This window comes from Eucyclogobius newberryi, unplaced genomic scaffold, assembly GCF_026437365.1.
Source record: "Eucyclogobius newberryi isolate DKJ021-1_F unplaced genomic scaffold, fEucNew1.0.hap1 SCAF_6, whole genome shotgun sequence".
Taxonomy (NCBI): Eukaryota; Metazoa; Chordata; class Actinopteri; order Gobiiformes; family Gobiidae; genus Eucyclogobius; species Eucyclogobius newberryi.
Genome location: NW_027316278.1, coordinates 11,325,081 through 11,346,965, shown reverse-complemented (window position 1 = coordinate 11,346,965; position 21,885 = coordinate 11,325,081). Strand labels below are relative to the sequence as shown.

General features: G+C 42.8%; 1 protein-coding gene across 8 annotated transcripts in view; it reads left to right on the top strand.

Moving 5' to 3' along the window:
* mtmr3 (myotubularin related protein 3) overlaps positions 1-18,217 on the top strand; it is a 32,838-nt gene extending 14,621 nt beyond the window's left edge. The window contains exons 6-22 of one of the 8 annotated variants that reach the window (XM_072434112.1): positions 856-876; positions 2,058-2,140; positions 3,744-3,910; positions 4,178-4,274; positions 4,744-4,857; positions 5,624-5,844; positions 7,238-7,369; positions 7,499-7,610; positions 9,389-9,584; positions 10,320-10,505; positions 11,706-11,876; positions 13,139-13,284; positions 14,056-15,388; positions 15,460-15,570; positions 15,662-15,750; positions 15,930-15,956; positions 17,992-18,217. In XM_072434112.1, the coding sequence (XP_072290213.1) occupies positions 856-876; positions 2,058-2,140; positions 3,744-3,910; positions 4,178-4,274; positions 4,744-4,857; positions 5,624-5,844; positions 7,238-7,369; positions 7,499-7,610; positions 9,389-9,584; positions 10,320-10,505; positions 11,706-11,876; positions 13,139-13,284; positions 14,056-15,388; positions 15,460-15,570; positions 15,662-15,750; positions 15,930-15,956; positions 17,992-18,163 (3,378 nt within the window). In that variant the 3' untranslated portion in view covers positions 18,164-18,217. Of the gene's footprint in view, positions 1-855; positions 877-2,057; positions 2,141-3,743; positions 3,911-4,177; positions 4,275-4,743; positions 4,858-5,623; positions 5,845-7,237; positions 7,370-7,498; positions 7,611-9,388; positions 9,585-10,319; positions 10,506-11,705; positions 11,877-13,138; positions 13,285-14,055; positions 15,392-15,459; positions 15,571-15,661; positions 15,751-15,929; positions 15,957-17,991 lie in introns of all 8 variants that reach the window. The other 7 variants (XM_072434111.1, XM_072434113.1, XM_072434115.1 and 4 more) reach the window with 7 other exon arrangements.
* Positions 18,218-21,885: the final 3,668 nt, after the last annotated feature.

Genomic DNA, 21,885 nt, shown 5'->3' with positions numbered 1-21,885 from the left:
CCTGCAGACAAGATAATAGTTAAAATGAGAAGAAAAAAACATCTTGGCTTTGATTAAAAATACAGTAAAGCATAGAAACACCTAGAGGAGACATGCAGCATTGAGACGTGAGCGCTGACACGAGAGAGCAGGGACATTTGGCAATGAAAGGATCTTGTGTGTGTTACAAGATAAAAACACATTTTGTACATCCAGTTACCCACGAGAACATCGGTACAGTTTATAGAATTACTGCTATAGATGTATTTTCCTCTCTTGTTTTTTTTTACTTGAACAAAAGGTGGATTGTCAGTAGTTCTTCGTAATTTTCCAAGCTTTTGAGGAAATAATAGAAGTGCACAATTAATAACAATCTGCTAACTACTAAACTGCTGCCACATCCATTTTACTGTCACACTGGAGACATTTGGACTCGAGTGAATAATGACTTTCACAGGATTCCTCACACTGCACACTGAAAAGACTACGACAGGTCGCTCGCCTCTTCTGCTGTGCCTGCGTTTCAGTCAAACTCAAACTGTCATCCGTTATGATCTGTTTTGGACACTGACGCTTCTGCCCACCCGCTCCTCCTCCTCCTCGCACGAATCCCGACCGGAGCCAAACTGTCATCCAGTCCCCAAGAACAGAACATTGTGATACCCCTTCGCTGCGGTTTATTTTAAATGGCGGGCGCGCTCTGTGCTCCAGTGTCCCGCCGCGACCTCCTCGGCGCATCAATCATGTCACAGGGATTTATTCGGACGCTAATTGGCATCCACTTTAGACGGTTGAACATTAGGATGCAGTTTTGTACTACGAATGTTATGTACTTCAGCTGATGAGAGTGTGACTGTTGTCTTTTGTTTCGGACAGAGTTGTTGTTGTGAGGTGTCAGTAAGTACACGACCGAGCTGCACGGGGTGGAGTGTGGAACGTAAACCTGTTTGCCACTAGTTAACGTCCTATCGAGTATTAACTGTTAATATGTGTTGTAATGTGTAACAATCAATCATTACTATTAGCGTTTTATATTTACGCTTTACACCCTTGATATTTGTGCATCAACTCAACGTAACAATTCATTTCTTCAATACATGGACTCTTATTTAAGGGCAGAAATTGGGAGAAAAAATGTCTTTTAGAGTCTGTGTTGTCCAGATTACGATTATCAACTCTACAAATATGATTGTGTTTATAGTCGACCAGATTGATCATTGAAGCCTCAGTTGATACATTTGAATTCAGCACTAAAACATGGCTTTATCAAATTATATTGTTTATCTACAGTGTTCTCTTCTATCTACTATTTCTGTTCACTTTAGCTTTATCTGCGTCAAATTGAGTAAAAATCTCATTCACAGCCTTTTGCGATCTGAACAACTAATTGATCGATCAACAGAATGTTTGCTTCATTAGCAAAATAATCATTAGTTGCAATCACTGGCAGCTTCATTTGCTTATGTAAGAATCCCATACTAGCAGAGTATTATTCTCCTGTCGTCCCATCCCAAAGAAAAGCACTACATAGTTACTTCATATAAATAGATTTACATAAAAGAGAATATATAAACAATTTCTTAAAAGTCCTGCATGTTTTTATCATGAGCTTGCTTGTATTTTTGTTTTATTGACACTTAAACTCAAGGCCGTCCTTCCAGTTTCTCGCTCATTTGGTGCTTCGTAGTACTTTGTGCAGTAGTAATAATGAGGCCTGGTAATTTGCTGATGCATGACTTTGGATTGTGTCAAAATAGCAGCGTGCGCCACTCCCTCTGCTTTGTTAATCGTTCGGATAATTAACAGGTTTAGTGGAATTCAAAGCATGCGTTTGATAGTGCTGTACTTTGGATAGTATTTGCCTTTTAGGAGGTAAAACTGTAACCGTGACCAGGCCGTGATGGTCCATAACATGTCAACATTACATTTGACTGAGGGGTTGAACTGGGGTGTTATTTAAATGTCTTGTTGGCATTGAGCAGAATGTTGCCAGTGCATGTGTATGTGTGTGGCGCTCTGTTGTGGTTGACTTCCAGGGGCCGTCGTGGTTTTGATGCAGTCTTTGCCCCCTTTTGCAGGTCCCTCTTCAGCTCATCGAGAGCGTGGAGTGTCGAGATATGTTCCAGCTTCATGTCACCTGCAAAGACTGCAAAATTGTCAGGTACGTTCTCTAACCGTGCCCGCTTCAAACTACTGACTGAAGCTGAGCGGAAAAGCCACATGTTATTAACATGTATTAACAAAAATGTATTAACAAGGTCCCAATGGGAGCCCGACGCCAAAAAAATTTGCAGTAAAAATATGACGCTCACTCCAAAAAATACTTCATGCGAGGACATGTAAAAAATAATATTATGACCCCGCCCTAAGTCATACAGGAAGTCGGCCATCTTGGATCAAACACTGACAAAAGTGCACCACGTCATACTTTTGGCATCTCCTCCTACAGTTTTCATTGAAAACACTTCAAATTTGGCCAACTGTTTCTTTTTTTTTAATTGTTAATAGAGCGTTTGTGAAGATTATCAAGCTGAACGCAATGAAATGAAAATGTAGTGGCTAGCTAATAAAATGGCTCTCTAGCGCCCTCTCCAAAATTGGCACAAACATTGGTCAGATCAAATCACTCTATAAAGTACATCACATTATATATGTATTATGTGCCGGTTGCTGGTTCAAAGCCATGGTTCTCTAGACTGAAATTCCTCTGCTATTTGTGAAAGTTCCGATAACAGCAACCAAACACTTCCTATGACACTTACAAAATAAAGGCCTCTGTGTTTTTCAGATACAGAAGAAGTTTTGATTTTGATATGGCCTGACAGTGACGGATGATTTAACAGCTATCGTCAAAAATATGTTCTATTTTTCATCTGTTTGCTACACACATGTAGTAGTAGTCATTAGAGTCATTATGACCTCAAAGTACTCTTACACACATGAAATACTCTTACACACATGAAATACTCTTACACACATGAAGTACTCTTACATATATGTAGTACTTTTTACACAACTGCAGTAATTTTACACAAATTTTGCACATTACACTTCTTTACACAACTAAACTACATTACACATGTTGTTGTTGTTGTTGTTTTTGTTGTTGTTGTTGTTGTTGTTGTTGTTTTATGGCGGTTGACATCCGAGTGTTGCATTACCGCCAGACTTTATTCCTTGAACTATTGTTTTTGTTGTTGTTCAGCTTAAATAAACTAGTACTGGAACTAAAGAACAAAGTCTAAAGAACAAAGAATAAAGTCTAAAATCTAAAGAATAAAGTCTAAAGAATAAAGTCTAAAGAGTAAAATCTTAAAGAATAAAGTCTAAAGAATAAAGTCTAAAGAATAAAGTCTAAAGAGTAAAATCTAAAGAATAAATCTAAAGAATAAAGTCTTTATTACACAGAATGCAGTGTCGGGGCGATTACGATCAAAACACAGACGCGCGGGTGGCGAGAGCCATCATCGTCGCTAGCGTGGCTTTGATTTAAATTGTATTGTAATTGTATATATATATTTCTTCACAAACTGCCACTTCATGGATGTAAAACTATGATAAATATTGACCACATGTTCTATACCACCAAACTAAGTCATAATTAGAAAAACAGGAGACTGTGTCATATATTTAATTTTGATCATTGTTGCTTCCAGTCTGGCTCAAATAGTCTTTAGCTGGTGTCAGACGACCATAAGGTTTGAGCTCTAATGAACGTGCCTGCCTGCTCCAGTGGCTCACAGAACACTAATCCCTGTCGTCAGGTGTCAGTTCACCACCTTCGAGCAGTGTCAGGAGTGGATGAAGAGGCTGACTGCCGTGGTGCGGCCCCCAGCGCGCCTCGAGGACCTATTTTCGTTTGCCTTTCACGCCTGGTGCATGGAGGTGTACGCTGGGGAGAAGGAGCAGCACGGGGAGCTGTGTCGACCAGGTACAGCCGTTCATTACTCCCGCCTGTGTCCTCGGATGTGCAGCGCGGGCGCCTGGCAACTGCATCGCTCTCATCTGCTTCCAAAGTTATTAATTCAGATCACTATGAGCGGCCATGACCAAATCACAACTAGTTATGTCTATTGTGTTCAAGTTGATGCAGTATAAATGACATTTTCTTATCGCCTCATAGATTTAATTATAGTCATTTTGAAACTATCCATAATTATCCATGATCATACTTCATGATGTGGTTGTTTGTTTCCAGGTGAACATGTGACGTCTTGGTTCAAAAACGAAGTGGAGAGGATGGGCTTCGACACTCAAAACGCCTGGAGAATATCGGACATCAACAGCAAGTTCAGGTCTGTCTGAGCTTCACCCACGACTTTTCTCATCCACTTCAGAACGCCTTCTTTTACCGCCAGGCGCTTTAAAGTCCCGTACAAACTTACTTACATACAAGAAATGGGTTGCAACAGTAAACCATGATCTCAACCCACTTAGTTTTTGTCTTTTTTTGTATTTGAATGTACTTCTTATGTGTGACCGGTGATGAATTTGATGAATCTGTATTTTGATCTCAACTTAGATCTCAGTGTTTATGTATATGTCTGGATATACAGAAATTATAATCAAATATCATGTAAACTGCCCCAAAAAGGAAATACCACCACTTTTTCTAGATCAACGGCATAATAGTCCATGAAAAGCCCTCTTGGCTCCATAGTAACAGAAATAACCAAACCCTCAGTACATTCTCTGTAGTTGTGTTAAATGTTATGTAGTTGTGTTGAATGTGAAATGGCAGGCTGACGTGGTGTTTCTGCTCAGGCTCTGCCCCAGTTACCCTCAGCAGCTCCTGGTCCCGGCCTGGATCACAGACAAAGAGCTCGAGAACGTGGCGGGCTTTCGCTCCTGGAAGAGGTTTCCCTCTGTGGTTTACAGGTGTGTGTGTCTCTGGCTCAGCAGGCCAACACTTTGTCTAACCACTCACGTATTCAGAGGCCTCACTGTGGCTTTTATGTGTCGATAGGAATCTTGAACCGCTCTTAAGCTGTTGATTTATTTAGTGTTTATTAGATGCAGTTTACTTCGTCTTAGGAAACCATTACAAAGCACAATTTACTAATGTATGACTTCCTTTAGTTTGTCCGCCTGGTTTTCAAAACTAATGCGTGTTGTTTTCTTTTCTTTTTACTAAATTTGAGAGATTTAACTTGCAATTTGTAGTAAAATGCCTTATTTGTAAAGACACATCCAAAGTGTTTAAAATTTTAAAATAGATCTAAGGCAAATGTATTCAACCTTGACAACTTGGATTGACAATCATTTGGTATGAAACCTCCTCCATTTTTGATGTTGACTATAAAATCATAGTCATATTTTGATGATTGCAATCGCTATTGAACTATACAGACTCTGAAACACATATGAGAAGATATTTTATAACAACCACAGCTGCATTGTTTTTAAAAAACAAACGGATTTTCATCACTTTATTCGTGAACATTGTGTCTAGAATGATCAAATCTTCATATTTCTTCCTGTATTTGGTTGAAAATGTACTTAAAATGTCTCAACGTACAATAGAAATAAGGATTTGACTAATAATCTGCTAAAATAATTGTTAGTCGTGGCCCATACTTTATGCAATAATTAAGAAATGTGACCAGGGTGATGAAAGACTAAGTCAAAGTTGCTCTCCCCTCAGACACCTGAACACTGGAGCGGTGATCGCGCGCTGCGGTCAGCCCGAGGTCAGCTGGTGGGGCTGGAGAAACGCGGACGACGAACACTTGGTGCAGTCCATCGCTAAAGCCTGCGCCGTGGACAGCTCCTCTCGAAAACACCTCGCCAACGGAGTCCACAGCAACGGCAGCGGCCCCGGCCCAGGCCCCGTCCCCGGCCCCGAGCTCGGTGACACAGACTTCGGTGAGAAATCAGTCGCAAGGGAGCATTTTAATAGTCGGACTTGTCCATACCATTGTTCAATTCATTTCCCGCTTCAGAGCTACAAACTAATGACATGTTTGTACTTGTTTTCTTTTGGCCAAGTGTGTCTTTTGATGTAGATGAATTGATTTACTTGACAATGACAGGCTCTAGACATTTTCTCTTGAACACAAAATAAAAGAGTCTCCCAGTCGTTAGAAACCGGTTCTGCTGTGATTTGTAGCAGACAGAGTTGTGCAACGAGCCGTGTCGAGGCACGTTTTCCGCCTGTGGGAGAGCGGCCGATAAAGTCTAAAGATTATGAGGAATTTCCCCGTGATCCTGATCTGTGACGTGTAATTCCTGTCGCCTGAAACGTGCACGACATAATTCAGCTCTCCCTCGTGTTCAGGGGAAGATATATTACTGACGCTTTAACTCATCAAGTTGTCAGCAAAACTGGGCTGTCATGAGATCAAATTGTAGCGTTTCTACTATATTATTAATTCATTATTGACAAGAAACAACTTTAATCCACTTTAAAGACGGCCACATAAAAAGCACTTTAATTTATAGACATAACTTAATTTTGCTTCTGAAAGTGTCCCGGTTGTGACCCGAATAATCACGATTATCAGTTAACTGAATACCGTATTTTCCCACCTTATGCACTTTTTTCATAGTTTTGGTCGGGGTGCGACTTATACTTATATTTATATACTTCTACATATAAGTCTCTCCGAAGTATAAGTGATAATATTTGTTATTTTCACACTTGACACCACATTTCATACTCCAGTTCAACTTATATATGATTTTTTCTTCTCTATTATCCATTTTTTGGCTGGTGCGACTTACAGTCCCGAAAATACGGTAATCTTCACATTCCTACAGTAAAAGAGTGTGATATGGTTGGCTAAAACAAAATGAGGCAGTCTCTTTTTTTTCCATCTTGACCAGCAGTAAAAAAAAAAAAAACAGTGATTTCACCCTTTGATTTAAAATGTTCAGTTTCACATCATCAAACAAATTTAAATATTAATCAAAGAATGTGGCTAAATTACAACAATTCTGCCAAAACGAGTGGGCCAATAATCCTCCACAGCGCTTTAATAGATTATTGATCGTTGTTATTGCACACGCTTGATTGCAGTTGTTGCTGCTGAGGGTGGCCCAACCAGCTCGTTGTTTCTTATTATTTTGTCTACGTTTGTCTTTCAATTAATGCAATTTTTGGGCCTGATTTTTTACTGCGATAGATGTTGCGTGCATGTTGCCTACTGTACGCTGCGTTTGTTATTTTTCTGTATTTTAACACTGTTATTGTGAAGCACTTTGTGACCTCTTTTATCCACGAAAAGTGCTTTATATAAATAAACGCTGCCTGTTTCAGAATCCTCGATGACCAACAGCACGGAGGTGGAGTCTTTGGCCATCCAGCCTCACAAGTTACTCATCCTGGACGCCCGGTCGTACGCGGCTGCCGTGGCCAACCGTGCTAAAGGCGGAGGCTGCGAGTGCCCAGGTCTGTCCCTCTAACTACAGTAAATGTACAAACTAGGTCAGCGTGTACTGTGGACTTTAATGCCGACAAATGCAATTGTTCCCCGCTAAAATTAAAAGGTTTTGTTAATTAACCTTCTGTGTCCTCCAGAGTACTATCCCAACTGCGAGGTGGTGTTCATGGGCATGGCCAACATCCACTCCATTCGCAAGAGTTTCCAGTCCCTGCGTTTCCTCTGCACCACGATGCCCGATCCAGCAAAGTATGTCTGCTTTTTGTTTGCTTTTCATTTCACTTTGCCCCCAGCACCGCGTTCACATAATAAAACAATTAGCTGTCCCGGGCCTCGCTGTATGAACATTTAATTACTGCAAGGCCATTGTTTTCTACTGCCTGATGCAGCTGGGTTTAATTTAGCCTTTAAAGATGGTGTGGATCTACTGTTCCCTTCTTGTTCAGTAAATCAGGCTGCACCGCTTGTAACGGTAACATTTAAAGCAGCTCTGAACGTTAATTTAAAAATACAATCCTAGTAATTGACAATATATCAAAAATAACAACTTGAACCACTGAATTTCCTTCCTTTTTAGACTTTGTTGTTGTCAAAAGATTATTGGTTTTCAAGCTTTTGTAAAATGAAAAATAAACTTTTTATTACCGGTGTATATAAAATACAAATATTTTACAACACGTATCCAATCCAAAGTGCAAGAGTCTTATCCAGGGCTCCACAGGTCGAGAGTGAAATATTAACTCCTCAGTCAGACAGGTCAGACTGAATGATGTAACTGATAAATGATGTAACTCACAGAAGAGACACACGCACTAACAAAACATCCTCTTGTTTAACCTACTTCTGTGGAAATCTGATAACGGGCTGCTCCTGCCGCCTCCACGTCACCAACGACATGGAAACATCGGGCGGAGTTATGTCGGACTGAAGAGTGCGCTGTGAATTATTCAGGCCCTGAGCATTGTGGCCATTCAAGGCTATAGAGCCACATTTTCCACTAGTGCCAGTGTTTGTTGTGTTAGGCTGAGGTGGAAGGACAAAATACATGTTAAAAGTTTAGGCATTGTTTATTTAAAAAAGTGTGGTGGTAAAATTGTAGTTTAGAGTCTTATGAATTAGCACTATAATATATTTACTCCAAAATAATGCACGGTCAGATTGTTTATAAGTAAATATGTTTCTTTTCTTTGTTTCCTTTGAAAACTTGTCATAATGGTTGATGAGGAATTATTAGATTTTAGCTTATAATGTTTGCATGAGTGAGAGGAGGGGGTCGGAGGGGGTCGGAGGGGGTCGGAGGGGGTCGGAGGGGGTCGGATGGGCCGATGTCAGTTTGCCCCAGGGCAGATGTGGTTACAGAAGTAGCTACCACCAGATGTAGAGAGAATGAACAATTACTACATTGTGATCCTTGAGAGGCTTTTTGGCTTGTAAAGAAATTATTATAATCCTATGAAAAATGTAACGGAACAGCTTTTCTGCAGTTTTATTTAAAGTAATTTGGCACAAATAAGTAAATGTGCTTATAACACATTGAACATGGTTATGGTTAAGGTTTTATTACACATTTTGACTGTTTCCCCTCAGACATTTTCGGTGAAGTTTATATTACTTCCTGTTTTTGTGCAGCAGATGAGACAGAGATAATTTACACGTACTAAATGAAATATTAAATTACACAACAGTTTTGATTTAATAAATCATGATTCCTTGTTGTTTGTTAAATAATTGTTTAAACGGTCACAAAATTGTGTCTATTGGTGCAAATTGTCCCTGCATTGTTGATGGAATGTCTTTGCAAACTGCAGCTTTCTTCACAGACGGATGTAAAACTATGATAAATATTTACCACAGGGACTATTGCACCAGAGCAAGTAATAATTAGAAAAACACGAGGACCTTTCATGCATTTGTTTAACTGCCTTTAGTGTGAGAAACCTAAGAAGAAAGACCACACTGTCATTAGCTTTTGTCTACAGTTCCTAGTACAAACTTAAACTATAAGATGATGTTTTCCTGTGGTTTAGCTGGCTGTCAGCCCTGGAGAGCACTAAGTGGCTGCAGCACCTGTCCCTGCTGCTGAAGGCGTCTCTGCTGGTGGTGAACGCCGTGGACCGAGACCACCGCCCGGTCCTGGTGCACTGCTCCGACGGATGGGACCGGACTCCTCAGATTGTGGCTTTGTCCAAACTGCTGCTGGACCCGTACTACCGCACCATAGAGGTAATAACTCCCAAACGAGTCTCAAGTCATCACGACGGACAACACTGATGATCAACACAGCAGAGAGTTTAACTTGGAAGAGTGGCAGGAGCAGTGGCAGGAGCAGTGTCAGGATCAGAAATTACAGCAGCAGAAGTTACAGCAGCAGAAGTTACAGCAGCAGAAGTTACAGCAGTAGTAGTAGCAGTAGCAGAAGTTACAGCAGCAGAAGTTACAGCAGCAGAAGTTACAGCAGCAGAAGTTACAGCAGCAGAAGTTACAGCAGCAGAAGTTACAGCAGCAGAAGTTACAGCAGCAGAAGTTACAGCAGCAGAAGTTACAGCAGCAGAAGTTACAGCAGCAGAAGTTACAGCAGTAGTAGTAGCAGTAGTAGCAGTAGTAGTCGCACCTATAATAGATCCATGAGTCGCACTTGTGTGTTTAAAACACGCCGCTCACTCTGTTGTGCTTCAGTTGCTTCAGGAACGAACTCTGTGTGCTCCGCGTGCCACAGATTCACGTGTTTTTAATGAAATATGTAAATTAAACGAATCATCGTGGCAATACAATAATAATCAAAGCTTTTTTGTAATCGAATTACTCGATTTACTCGAGTGATCTTTGCAGCTCTAGCTCTGTTAATGAGAAAGTTTGTATTTGTGCTGTAATAGTAGTTTTTCAGTAGTAGTTTTAATCTTGAGGCAGTTGGCACAGTATTTATAAGTACTTTGCATTTACATGACTGTGATTGTTCAGGGTTTCCAGGTGCTGGTAGAGACGGAGTGGCTGGACTTTGGGCATAAGTTTGCGGATCGCTGTGGTCATGGGGAGAACTCGGAGGACCTAAACGAGCGCTGCCCTGTGTTCCTGCAGTGGTTAGACTGTGTGCACCAGCTCCAGAGGCAGTTCCCGTGTTCCTTCGAGTTCAACGAGGCTTTTCTGGTTCGTATCACATCTACTGTCTGCATGAGGATGTAGAAAGCTCAATATTGTGTACAAAAACAAGAGGATTTTAATTCACATTTTAGCAGATTGAGCGCCGCATGGACCGGAGCTCAGTTGTATCCACAAAGATTTTTTAGCTCTTGTCATCCACATGTTTAAGGGTCTGTAAACGGCACTTTTTCAAAACTTGGTCCCAGAGTTTCAAAAATAGTGTTTAGTCGTCTTGGAACTCAAGACATATGACAGCACAGTCCCAGCATTGTGGGTATTCTACATACTTTACTGATATTTATATGATGTTTACTGCATATTCTTTGCTCCTTCACTGCAAAAATGAGCCTCATGTGACACAGAGAAAATGAATAAATCCATCAACACTATACCGTATTTACCGCACTATAAGGCGCACTTAAAAGCCTTTAATTTTCTTAAAAAACTACAGTGTACATTATAATCCAGTGCACCTTATATATGGATTAATAGTGGTTGTGCTTACTGACCTGGAAGTGACTTTGTGTGGTACACGTTTTGTTTCACTTAATGCACCTGATAGTCCAGTGCGCCTGATATATGAAAAATGATGTATAAACAAAGTCCAAATGGGAGCTTTATCATTATATTCCAGGGAGATCTGCCCATGCTGGACATTTAGAATTTGTTTGTTTTGTTTATATTTTACAACTTTTCTCCCTCGTAATCTCTTCTTCTATTTTTGTCACATTCTGTAGCAGCGCCACACTCAGGCCTGTTATATGTATTACAGTGGTTTCAGGCATTTTGAGGTGTCCAAGTCAAGAGCACAATCCATACTCAAGGCATTTCAAAGTGCTTCACACAACAGGAAGAAATATATTCAAATCACAAAACAAGAGACAATACAAGATTTTACAGTCATTTGTCTGTGTAACTTTTGATATTGCAATATCCCAAGTATTTAAACTAGCCTCCTGCTGCTGTCCATTTATAGTCTCTTTATTTATGAGTTTTTGTGCAAATGTTCACTGCTCAGGCATCCTAGCAGCAGGTTCAGTTTTATGTTTGAAAGGGTATCTAGTCTCTGTAAATGTAGGTCTATTATAGCCTCACAGTTATGTACACGTCAGGCCTATTATTACCACATTCACGAGTTGTATTATACATGTTCCATAGGCCCCGGGGTGTTTTTCAGGCCTGATCATGCCTGTGTTGTGTTTACAGGTCAAACTGGTGCAGCACTCGTACTCCTGCCTGTTCGGGACCTTCCTGTGTAACAGCGGCAAAGAGCGCGAGGATCGACACGTCCAGGAGAGGACCTGCTCCATCTGGTCCCTGCTGCGGCCGGCCAATCGCACGCTCCGAAACATGCTCTACTCCTCACACTCCGAAACCGTACGTGCAGAGGTTTAGTCACTGTCAAAAACCTTTCCCCAGTTGAATGAGTTAAAGTTTCTTCTGCGATGGAACCTACCTGGACGACTGAGGGCGATTCCAGACATTCAGACATTTGTTGGAGTCGGTCTTACTTTGCTATAGGGACCAAACCTCTCGGCCTAATGCAACAAAGGAAGTTACTTGTTACTCATAGAGGTGGACAACTGGACAATGTATCGGAATTTACATCACATCGTCTTTGCACAGTTTGAATATCGAATGTATCGTTTGAAAATAGAGTAAAAAAATTCTAAAATACTATAAAAATAGCATTACATTTTAAAAAACTTTATGCCTATAAACTTTAAAATTGGGGTATATGGTGATACTTTTGTGATTAGTTTTATTGACAGTTCACATTTGTCTTATAATCAAACCTCAACTAACACTAAAATACATGTTTTAACACATTTCTTTTGGATTGACATAATATCGTTGAATTGTGAGTATAATCTTGAAACGTATGATTTGAGTTTTAAACATGAAGACAAACAAATTAAATTGAGAGTAAGTGACTCTTGTACAAGTGGCACTTGTCACAGTGGCATTGACGATAAAGAAACCTGCTCAAACCCAGATTATATTAGACCTTTCACTGAGCTACAGACCAATCCCCACTGTATTTGACACATTTACAGAGGAGATTTGTCGTAGAAAGATAAAGCCTGGGGTGATGTATTTAATCCTGGTGCTAATTACTGTCTCGACTTGATTTGCAGCCCTTGCGCCATCCACCAACACATTGTGGTGTCGCTGTTATTGTGCCAGCGCGCCAGAGTGGGGCGTGGGCATCATCTGGTCTCAATCCTCTGTCAAAGCAATGCATTATTTATATGGGACAATATGTTTTTCTATGTCAAAGCCTTTGTTTTCAATACTCTTAGCTTCTCTTTAAATGTAATTATAGAACGGAAACTACAATACTTATAAACGGCAATTACAAGTTACTTATTCCCTACAGTGGTAAGTGTCAGCAGATTCTTGCCTGGCAGGCAGCGATGTGTCATGTGTGTGCTATTGAGGCCACTGAACTAATGCAACAGCAGGTTACAAACAAAGAATTCAATTAAGAATAGAAAAATATTCCTGTAGTTGTTCAAAACTCTATATGGTCAACAAAGTACTTTCACATTTTTGTAGTTCAGTTTTAAAATCCCTTGTAAGACACTGCTGTACTACTAATTAGAAGTTGAATATTTTGTGACCTCTTGTTGTCTCAGGTGCTGCACCCGGTGTGTCATGTCCGAAACCTGATGCTGTGGACGGCCGTGTACCTGCCCAGCTCGTCGCCCACCACCCCCTCCGACGAATCCTGCGCCCCTTATCCCGTACCAGGATCCAACGGGGAGGAGGCGCCCCTGGGGAGGTGAGAGTCCCCCCAGTGTCTCTGAGACAGACCAGTGTCTCTGAGGACAGACCAGTGTCTCTGAGGACAGACCAGTGTCTCTGAGGACGACCTGTGTCTCTGAGGACGACCTGTGTCTCTGAGGACGACCAGTGTCTCTGAGACAGACCAGTGTCTCTGAGACAGACCAGTGTCTCTGAGACGGACCAGTGTCTCTGAGACGGACCAGTGTCTCTGAGACGGACCAGTGTCTCTGAGGACGACCAGTGTCTCTGAGGCAGACCAGTGTCTCTGAGGCAGACCAGTGTCTCTGAGGCAGACCAGTGTCTCTGAGGCAGACCAGTGTCTCTGAGGCAGACCTGTGTCTCTGAGGACGACCTGTGTCTCTGAGGACGACCTGTGTCTCTGAGGACGAACAGTGTCTCTGAGGACGAACAGTGTCTCTGAGGACGACCAGTGTCTCTGAGGACGACCAGTGTCTCTGAGGACGACCAGTGTCTCTGAGGACAACCAGTGTCTCTGAGGACGACCAGTGTCTCTGAGACAGACCTGTGTCTCTCAGACAGACCAGTGTCTCTGAGGACGACCAGTGTCTCTTTAGTCTTCAGTAACTTATATTTTTAGATGCATGATTATTATTTAGGCTTTATTTTCAGTTTCTTCTCTTTCATTATAAAGAAAGTGGCATGTGACTGATGGTTGACAAAACCTTTTGTCAGCGTCGTATTTAATTATAGTCTGTGTTGTTTAGCCGTGAGCTGAATATCTGATGACGGTTTTGTCTTTTCTCAGGCGCACAAAGACTCGCTCCTTTGACAACATCCCGAGTGCGTGTGAGATGGGCAGTCCTCTGCCCCCCAACAGGCGCTCCAGTGACCCCAGTCTCAACGAGAAGTGGCAGGACCACAGGCGCTCCCTAGAGCTCATGGCTGCGGGCCCTGAAGATGGGGCAGGTCCCGACCAGGACGTCCTGCCTAATGGAGTGGGCACGTACCCAGACAGAGTGGAGTCTGAGCGGGACGACAGCCCACAGCCCTGTCCTGAGCGAGACCTGTCTCATGACAAAGGGGATGAGAAGGTAGAGCTGTCAGTGGCTGTTGGTGAGGGTCAGATGGAGAACATTCTGCAGGAGGCCACAAAAGAAGAGGCGGGGTCAGAGCCCAAAGAGGATGTCCCAGCTGTTAATCCAAGCCCTGACCAGGAAGTGACCTCAGAGACGCCTGAGGAGGTCCAGCCTGAGATTGATGTGAACGGGACAGAGAGGGTGGTCACTAACGGACACCTGCCTCAAAATGGCATCTCGTCTGGAGATGAGGAGGATGAAGAGCACGGCTCTGGGACGGACCCAGACGTGGCCTTGGTGGCTCGAGACCTGGTGAAGAGGGTCGTGGAGCGCATTGCACAGGAGTCTGAAGCTGAGGCAGCATCAGGTGATCCAGAGAAGCTCAGAAAGACTGTAGTGAACGGCTTTAGTAACGGGACGTCTGAAGAGGGGCACTGCCACAGCTCTGACACAGGGGGCGCCGTGGAGCTAGACAAGAGGCCCTCTTTAATGGAGAGCTCCACAGAGACCTTGACAGAAGAGGCCAACGGGCGTTTGGAGCCGGTCTGCCCTGTCCAAGTGTCCTGCCCCAGGCGGGAGCAGGAGGCGGAGCCTGGCTTCAGGACTTTAAACGGGGGGGTTAAGCGCCCCTCTGTCAGTGCCTTCCAGTGTCTGAGCAGCAACCCCCGCAATGGGCTCTGTAACGGGGAGAGTTCAGACGGAGAGGTCTGTGCAGCCTCTCACTGGGCCAAATGGAACGGCGAGCGCGCCCCTCTGAGCCGACAGGTGTCTGTGGCCAGCTGCAGCTCCTTAACACTCCCGGGGCGGGGTGTCCCACACCGCTGCTGCCACGCTGTGGCGGGGCGGGTGGCATCCAGCCCTGAACAGCCTTCCCGTAGCCACCTGGATGACGATGGGCTGACGCTGCACACAGACGCCATCCAACAGCGGCTGAGGCAGATCGAGGCGGGGCACCAGCTGGAGGTGGAGACGCTGAAGAAACAGGTCCAGGAGTTGTGGTCCCGACTGGAGAACCAGCAGCACATGGGCCTGCACCGGACCAACGGGGACCTGGGCGACGAGGTGGTAAGCGCCGCTTTGAGCTGATCATGTGCTGATGTATGTCTGGTACTGATGCTGTCTGTTTGGGACAGACCTCCATGACGGACTCCGAGTTCAACCTGGATCCCAACTGTTTGTCCCGCTGCAGCACGGAGCTCTTCTCTGAGGCCAGCTGGGAGACGGTGGACAAGCGGGACACAGAGGTGAGCGCCCCCCGCTGTATGTGCGCTGTCCTGCAGGACTTCCCAGGCAAAGACACAGCAGCCCCTCATGTCCTCTGTGGTGCGGTTGCAGGTGACTCGCTGGTACCCGGACCATTTAGCGGCGCAATGTTACGGCTGTGAGAGCAAGTTCTGGCTCGCCACCAGGAAACACCACTGCAGGTACCGGCTCGCACTACGTCCACCACTGCAGGGGTCACATGTGAACCCACAACAATGTGTCCTGCGTTATTACACAGACATTTAGCTGAATGTTGTGCGTCTCGTCCGTCTTCACTGTGGTACTTAGCTCTTTGTTTGGAGTTCGCCGTGACCCGCTGTGTTGCCCCTTTCCTCCACAGCGACAGAGAGCGTGTCCAGGAGGTCTGGTGAGATTGGGCTCCTGTCCCGCCCCCTTCTAACCCTGTGTGTCGTTCCTGCCCGTCAGATCTGCTTCGACTCACTTTTGTTTCTTTTGTAGCTGTGTTTTCGTAGAGTTTAAACTGGCTGTGATCATGCGCTTTGTTGATTGGAAAGCCGAAAATAGTGGTGTTCCCAAATTCAGCCCACGCTCTTTTCATCCGTGCCATCGCAGCCCCGTCAACTCCTGGTATTAACAAAGCGACAGCAAATCACAAATCCAACGTCATTTACAAACGATGCCGTGACTAGCGTGTCTAAAGTCTAGTAATAGAATCAATGGATCATCTGTAGCTGTTTGAGTTGTCAGGCTTTTCTCTTTGCTGGGATGGGAGGTTTAGTGGCTCAGTGGTCAGTGTGTGCAGAGGCGGTGTGCTGACTGACGGGAACGTTTCCGTGAACTCCAGGGCCGCTGTCGATGTAGAAATGGATTGTAAGTGTATGCAGTGATGGAAGAGCAATCTTGTAGTCATTATTGAGTTTATTCCTTCCTTTCAAGTTGTATGAAGTGGTGTAATTTCAATTGGCACTTAAAAAAAACATGGATCTAATCTGAATGTTGTTAAAACTATGTCGTGATCCATGGACGTATAATACGATCTGGATGATGAATCAAAGGATCGGTCTTACAAAGCTGACTTTTAGGTGCCTGAGGGTTGAAAAATTCTAAAATATTCATAAAAATAGAGAAGAATCCCTTTAATGTGTGAACGCTGTCGGTCGCGGTCAGACAAACACGCGCAGTTTGATTTCACACACAAAACATTGCGCTCGACGGGTGAATACAGCTGGAGTACCGCGAGAGGCCACTAGTCAAACAGAGTCGTATCCAGGACCGTAGTTTGGATCCTGTTAATGCCAGGAGTGTCCAGCATGCAGCCCCACAGCGCCCCCTGTCTCCCATCCCAGCAGCAGCAGCATGGCCTTAACGCAGCAGCATGAACACGTCTGTGGAATGGTTTTCACTAAACTGACTCTCAAACTAAGACATCCTTTTGCTACTGATATTATACACATTATACACACTCATTTATCTTCTGTCGTGCAGGAGAAAAGAGTCTGACGTTCTGTTTAATAAATAGTTACGGAAAAAATACAGCAAGCAACAAGGTTCAAATTATTTCTTTGTTTATTGATTCAATTCTGTTAGTTCTGCCCGTTAAAGCTGCACTGTGAACCCTGTCTGAATGGGGATGTTATTGCTTTGCCTGGAATGTTCCAAAGTGTTGTCTATCTCCGTGGAGACGAGATGACTCCACCAGGACAAGTTACAGGTCAGATCTGTGGCGAGAAAACATGCTTTTAGAGGTGTATTTTCTCACCAATAAAAACTCCTTTTAATGAAATCGACGTATGGTAGAGAAGTTTAATGTCACACTGTGGAACATTCCGGGCAAAACGATCACGTCTCCGTGGAAACGAGCCGGCGGCAGACCCTCCATCACAAATGTTGCATCGTGCTGCTTTAAAGTGAAGCTAGTGTGAGATGAGTTGCACCTAAACACACACAATAGAGTGAATTTTCCCTAAAGTGTAAATGGACCCAGGGCTGTGGTCTTTGCTCGATTAGTCGATTAATCGGTCGATGGCGTCTTAGTCGACCAAATTTTGTATTAGTCAACGCAATAATGAATTTAGATAATAAAAGATTTAAATGGGAAAATAAAGCAGAAGACGTGGAGTGTGTTAGCTGAAAATGTGGGAGTGAATCATGAGTTTAATCTGCATTTTCACATTCAAAATACGCAGTTTCCTTGTACTTTTCTGTATGAATAATGGTTCTGCATGAACTCCCGCCGCATCCTAGTCTTGCGAGTGCAGTTTCGGGTCAGATACATAGAAATACCTCATAGTTTTGAGAGCTTTTGCCTCGCACCCTTTTTAGTCGACTCCTCGATGGGCCGGGCACGCCTTTAGCCGACTACAGCCCTAGACTTATGGGTCCAGCTAAAGGGACAGATAAACAAATCAATAAATAATCGGGGTGCCTCTCGTCTCTTGCAGGAACTGTGGTAACGTGTTCTGTGCCAGCTGCTGTGACCAGAAGATCCCGGTGCCAAGTCAGCAGCTCTTCGAGCCCACGCGCGTCTGTAAAACCTGCTACGGCAACCTGCAGCTCGGCCCCGCCCCCCGAGACCTCGACCTGGACAAGCCCATCGCGGCCAGCTCCAACTAGAGGACTCCTCCCCCCCCCACGAGAACCAGAATGTCCCACGAACTCGGAAAAACACGAAAGGAAAAACAAAAACAAAAAGCGTGCTACGAACTTAAAACTTGAATGTGTAAATAGAGGCTTATATTTCGGAGCGCTGGACGGTGGCGGGACGGTGCCTTGGAGCAGGAGGAGGTCGAACACTGTGCTGCTGCTGTACTCCCGACATTTCATCCATCCAAAAAACGTTAATCGACCAATCAGCAGCCAGATTCACGCAGAGGAAGAAGCCCATTGGTCGGTTCACCCAAATGTGGAAACCAGAAAAGCAGAAAAGCACTTCAGAGAACAGAACAAAATAGCACTATATTAACCACAAAGAGCACATCCTGCTTCATTCTGTGCAGCCTTTGGGCCACAGGGAACGTTGTTAAACCAAAAAGATCTGATTGTCAAAAGTATTTATTTCCAAGCGTTGAATTATACAAAAATAATTGATGTTTTGACTTGAAACGTCTCCTGACCAAAAGTATTTCTTCGACAAACTACCTTTTAACAACTTAAATTATTATGTTTCATACTGGCATTTCAAAAATTGTGAAGCACTTGAACATTTGGGTGAACTGATTCATGAAAAAGTCATTAAAAGTGTCATTTATTGCTTATAGTGCGACCAGTTCAGAGTCTGTGGTCACGTGACACATGGAAGTCTCGACTCGTCCCGTTTCCTCTTCATTTGGATTTACCCAGCAGGCACTGGGAGCTGGACAACTCGCTCACGTTTCAGTCCGTCAGGAAGTCACAGTTTGGTTAAGAATCATTTCAGAATAATGTGTGTTGTCCCCAAACACATGAAAAACATTGCATTTCTGTTGTGAGGCTTAAAAGCGGTCAGTCCCACTTCTAAAACGGACTGAATGTGAGGTCAGGTGATCCGTGACCTCGCCCGTGACCTCTTCTCTGATTGGCTGAAACGCGGAGCAGGGCGGCGGCTGCAGAAAAGGGCTTTTCGCTTGCCGTTTTCCCCCCCGCAAAAGTCTGTAAATGTTTCCCAAAAAATGCGACGCTTCACTTCCAGCACCTCTTTCCCCGACACCCGTTCATCGACCTCCTCGCACACCCCTAGCTCTTTTTTGTAAAATAAATGAATAAAATAATATATTCAGATACCTATATAGCATTTAAGAAAGTGTATAGAATCCTTGAATAGTGGCTCACTAAATTAGTCACCGAAAAGGTTTGTTTTTTTATTTTAATTTCTTTTTCTTAAGCCGTTATTGCAGAAGATACTATATATATATATTTTGCGACCTGTTGAAAATGACTTTTCTTTGTTTTGTTTTTTTAAAAATAGAGACGCAGGGTGTTTCCTGTTTTGATGCTGCAGTGGTTTTGTCCCTTGGAAATGCGATCCTTACTTTTGACGATTTAATTTATTGACGTTTTTTTGTTGTTGAATTGCTGTTTTTTTGAAAGAAAGAAGTTAAAAAAAAAAAAATCCAGACAATTCATTGCCACAAGATAATCAGTGTTTACGACGAAGAGGAAAATAAGAAATAAATAAAACTGCTGGATCCAAACGACAGCGCCCCGTGACGCTGCAGTTAAGTCAAAGCTATGCACGGGCAGAAGCGTCACAACCAGATGCACTCCGGACTCTACCTCTGTCTTCAAACCCAACAGGAACAATCACAGCAATAAACCCACGCTTTTATAGACTAAATGTCACGTTACAATAGCAAACGTAAGACTATCCGCTGTACGGCATATTTAAGAGCTGCAAGAAAACATTAAGATTGTGGCTGAACTCTAAAGCTGCGTTAAAAATCTAAACAGGTTATTTTATAGCTTACACTAAGTCGTTTTGGGCAAAATGTAAAGATTGAACACAAAAATGTACCAGTAATCTCATATTGTTATTGATATAAATACATATTAACTGTAATTGTAACAGATAATGAAGCGCGATGCAATGGCAAAGTGATAATCTTACAAAAGTCAGAGTACATTGTGTGTGGCTGAAACAATACTCACTTATTATCTGACCTTTATACAGTACAATTACAACTACCTTTGGTCATGACTTGTAACTCGACCGTTCATAATATTCAAGCATTCAAGTTACGCCCGTTTGGTCAATATGTTTTCTCCTCATTTGCAAAGTAAAATGTTCCACTTTCATTCCACTTGAGAGAAAAAAACCAAAGCCAAGCGTAAAACCGTCACGATCATCTCTTTAAAAACACGATCATAACTTTAAAAAAAAAAACACAATCTCTTCAAAAACACGATCATCTCTTTTTAAAAAAACACACAATAATCTCTTTAAAATCACAATCATCTCTCTTAAAAAAACACAATAATTTCTTCAAAAACATGATCATCACTTTTAAAAAAAACACAATCTCTTCAAAAACACGATCATCTCTTTAAAAAAACACAATAATTTCTTCAAAAACACGATCATCACTTTAAAAAAAAACACAATAATTTTTTCAAAAACACGATCATCTCTTTAAAAAAAATATTGTATTTCCGTTGAAGCAAATCATAAAAACAGTTTTATTTTTCGAAAGTCCGTTCATTCAGCAACAATTTTACGCTCTCTTTTCCTGTCAAAAAAAAAATCCATAATGTGAACTGTCATTTTGCACGAGAAAAGACACTGCCACTGACTCATCTCATCATGTTTCAATGACGTTTGGTGCTGTTTTTACGTGTCGTTCCGGCAGAGGGCGCTGTTGTTTAGGCGAAAGACCACAGACAAAGTAACCATTCTCTTTATTATTATTATTTTCCTCCCAGTTCAGCTCTTTTGTTATTGTGATTTTATTCTTCTTTTCTTTCTTTCTTCCACACTTCCTGGCCCAGCATCACACGCGCTTTGAGTCATGTGCTTCATTCCCTAAAGCATTTGAACTGTTTGGAGACTGGTGCCAAGCTGTTTTCTCACCCTCCCTCTCTCTTTAGGGATCACTCGTGCTTATTTGAGTTGGTTTAACCCCCAGATCTTCTCCCCTTTTTGGTTTTTCGTTCTGTTTGAGTCAAGCACTTTCCACCTTCTCACGTCTGCAGAGGAGTGTGTAGCTGTACATAGCGACTCCTGTAACAAGTGCTCCTTGTTCGGTCTGAATATTTTGTTTTTTGTTGGATTTACTTTAAAGAACATTACATTGTTGTAGATTTAAAGGAGAAATAAAATAGATGAACTTGTGAACGTGTACTGTCTTCTGTCAGATTGGTAAAAAAGAAAGAAAAGAAACTAAAGCCAGCATGATGTGACCTCAGCTGAATTTTTCCTGCCATAAAAATGCAGAAATTCATTCAACATTCAAAGCTGCAGTACATCCAGTGGCCACAGGAGGGCGGTCAATACAATATTATACAGTAAAGAGCAGCAGCGTCTTAAAAAGTATTAGGAGTCAACATTTTTGGGTCTTTTTTGGTAATTTTTCTGGTCTTTTAACGAAACAAAATGGCTATACACACATTCAGTACAAAAATGTACTACTTTAAATCCAGTCTCTTTACTACTTTAAATGTAGTCGGGAGGGTTTGTTTCTTTTGGATTTGCTTTTTGAGTATAACAAAGAGTTAACTGCATGGAAATGTTATTTATGATTTAACAGTTGTTTAGCCAAAGCCGGTCATTTTAGGTTTTTGAAATTGTCATCAACGCGGGGAAGACCAAGGAGATGGTGGTGGACTTCCGCAGACGCCACCCCACTGCCCCCTCATCAGTGAGC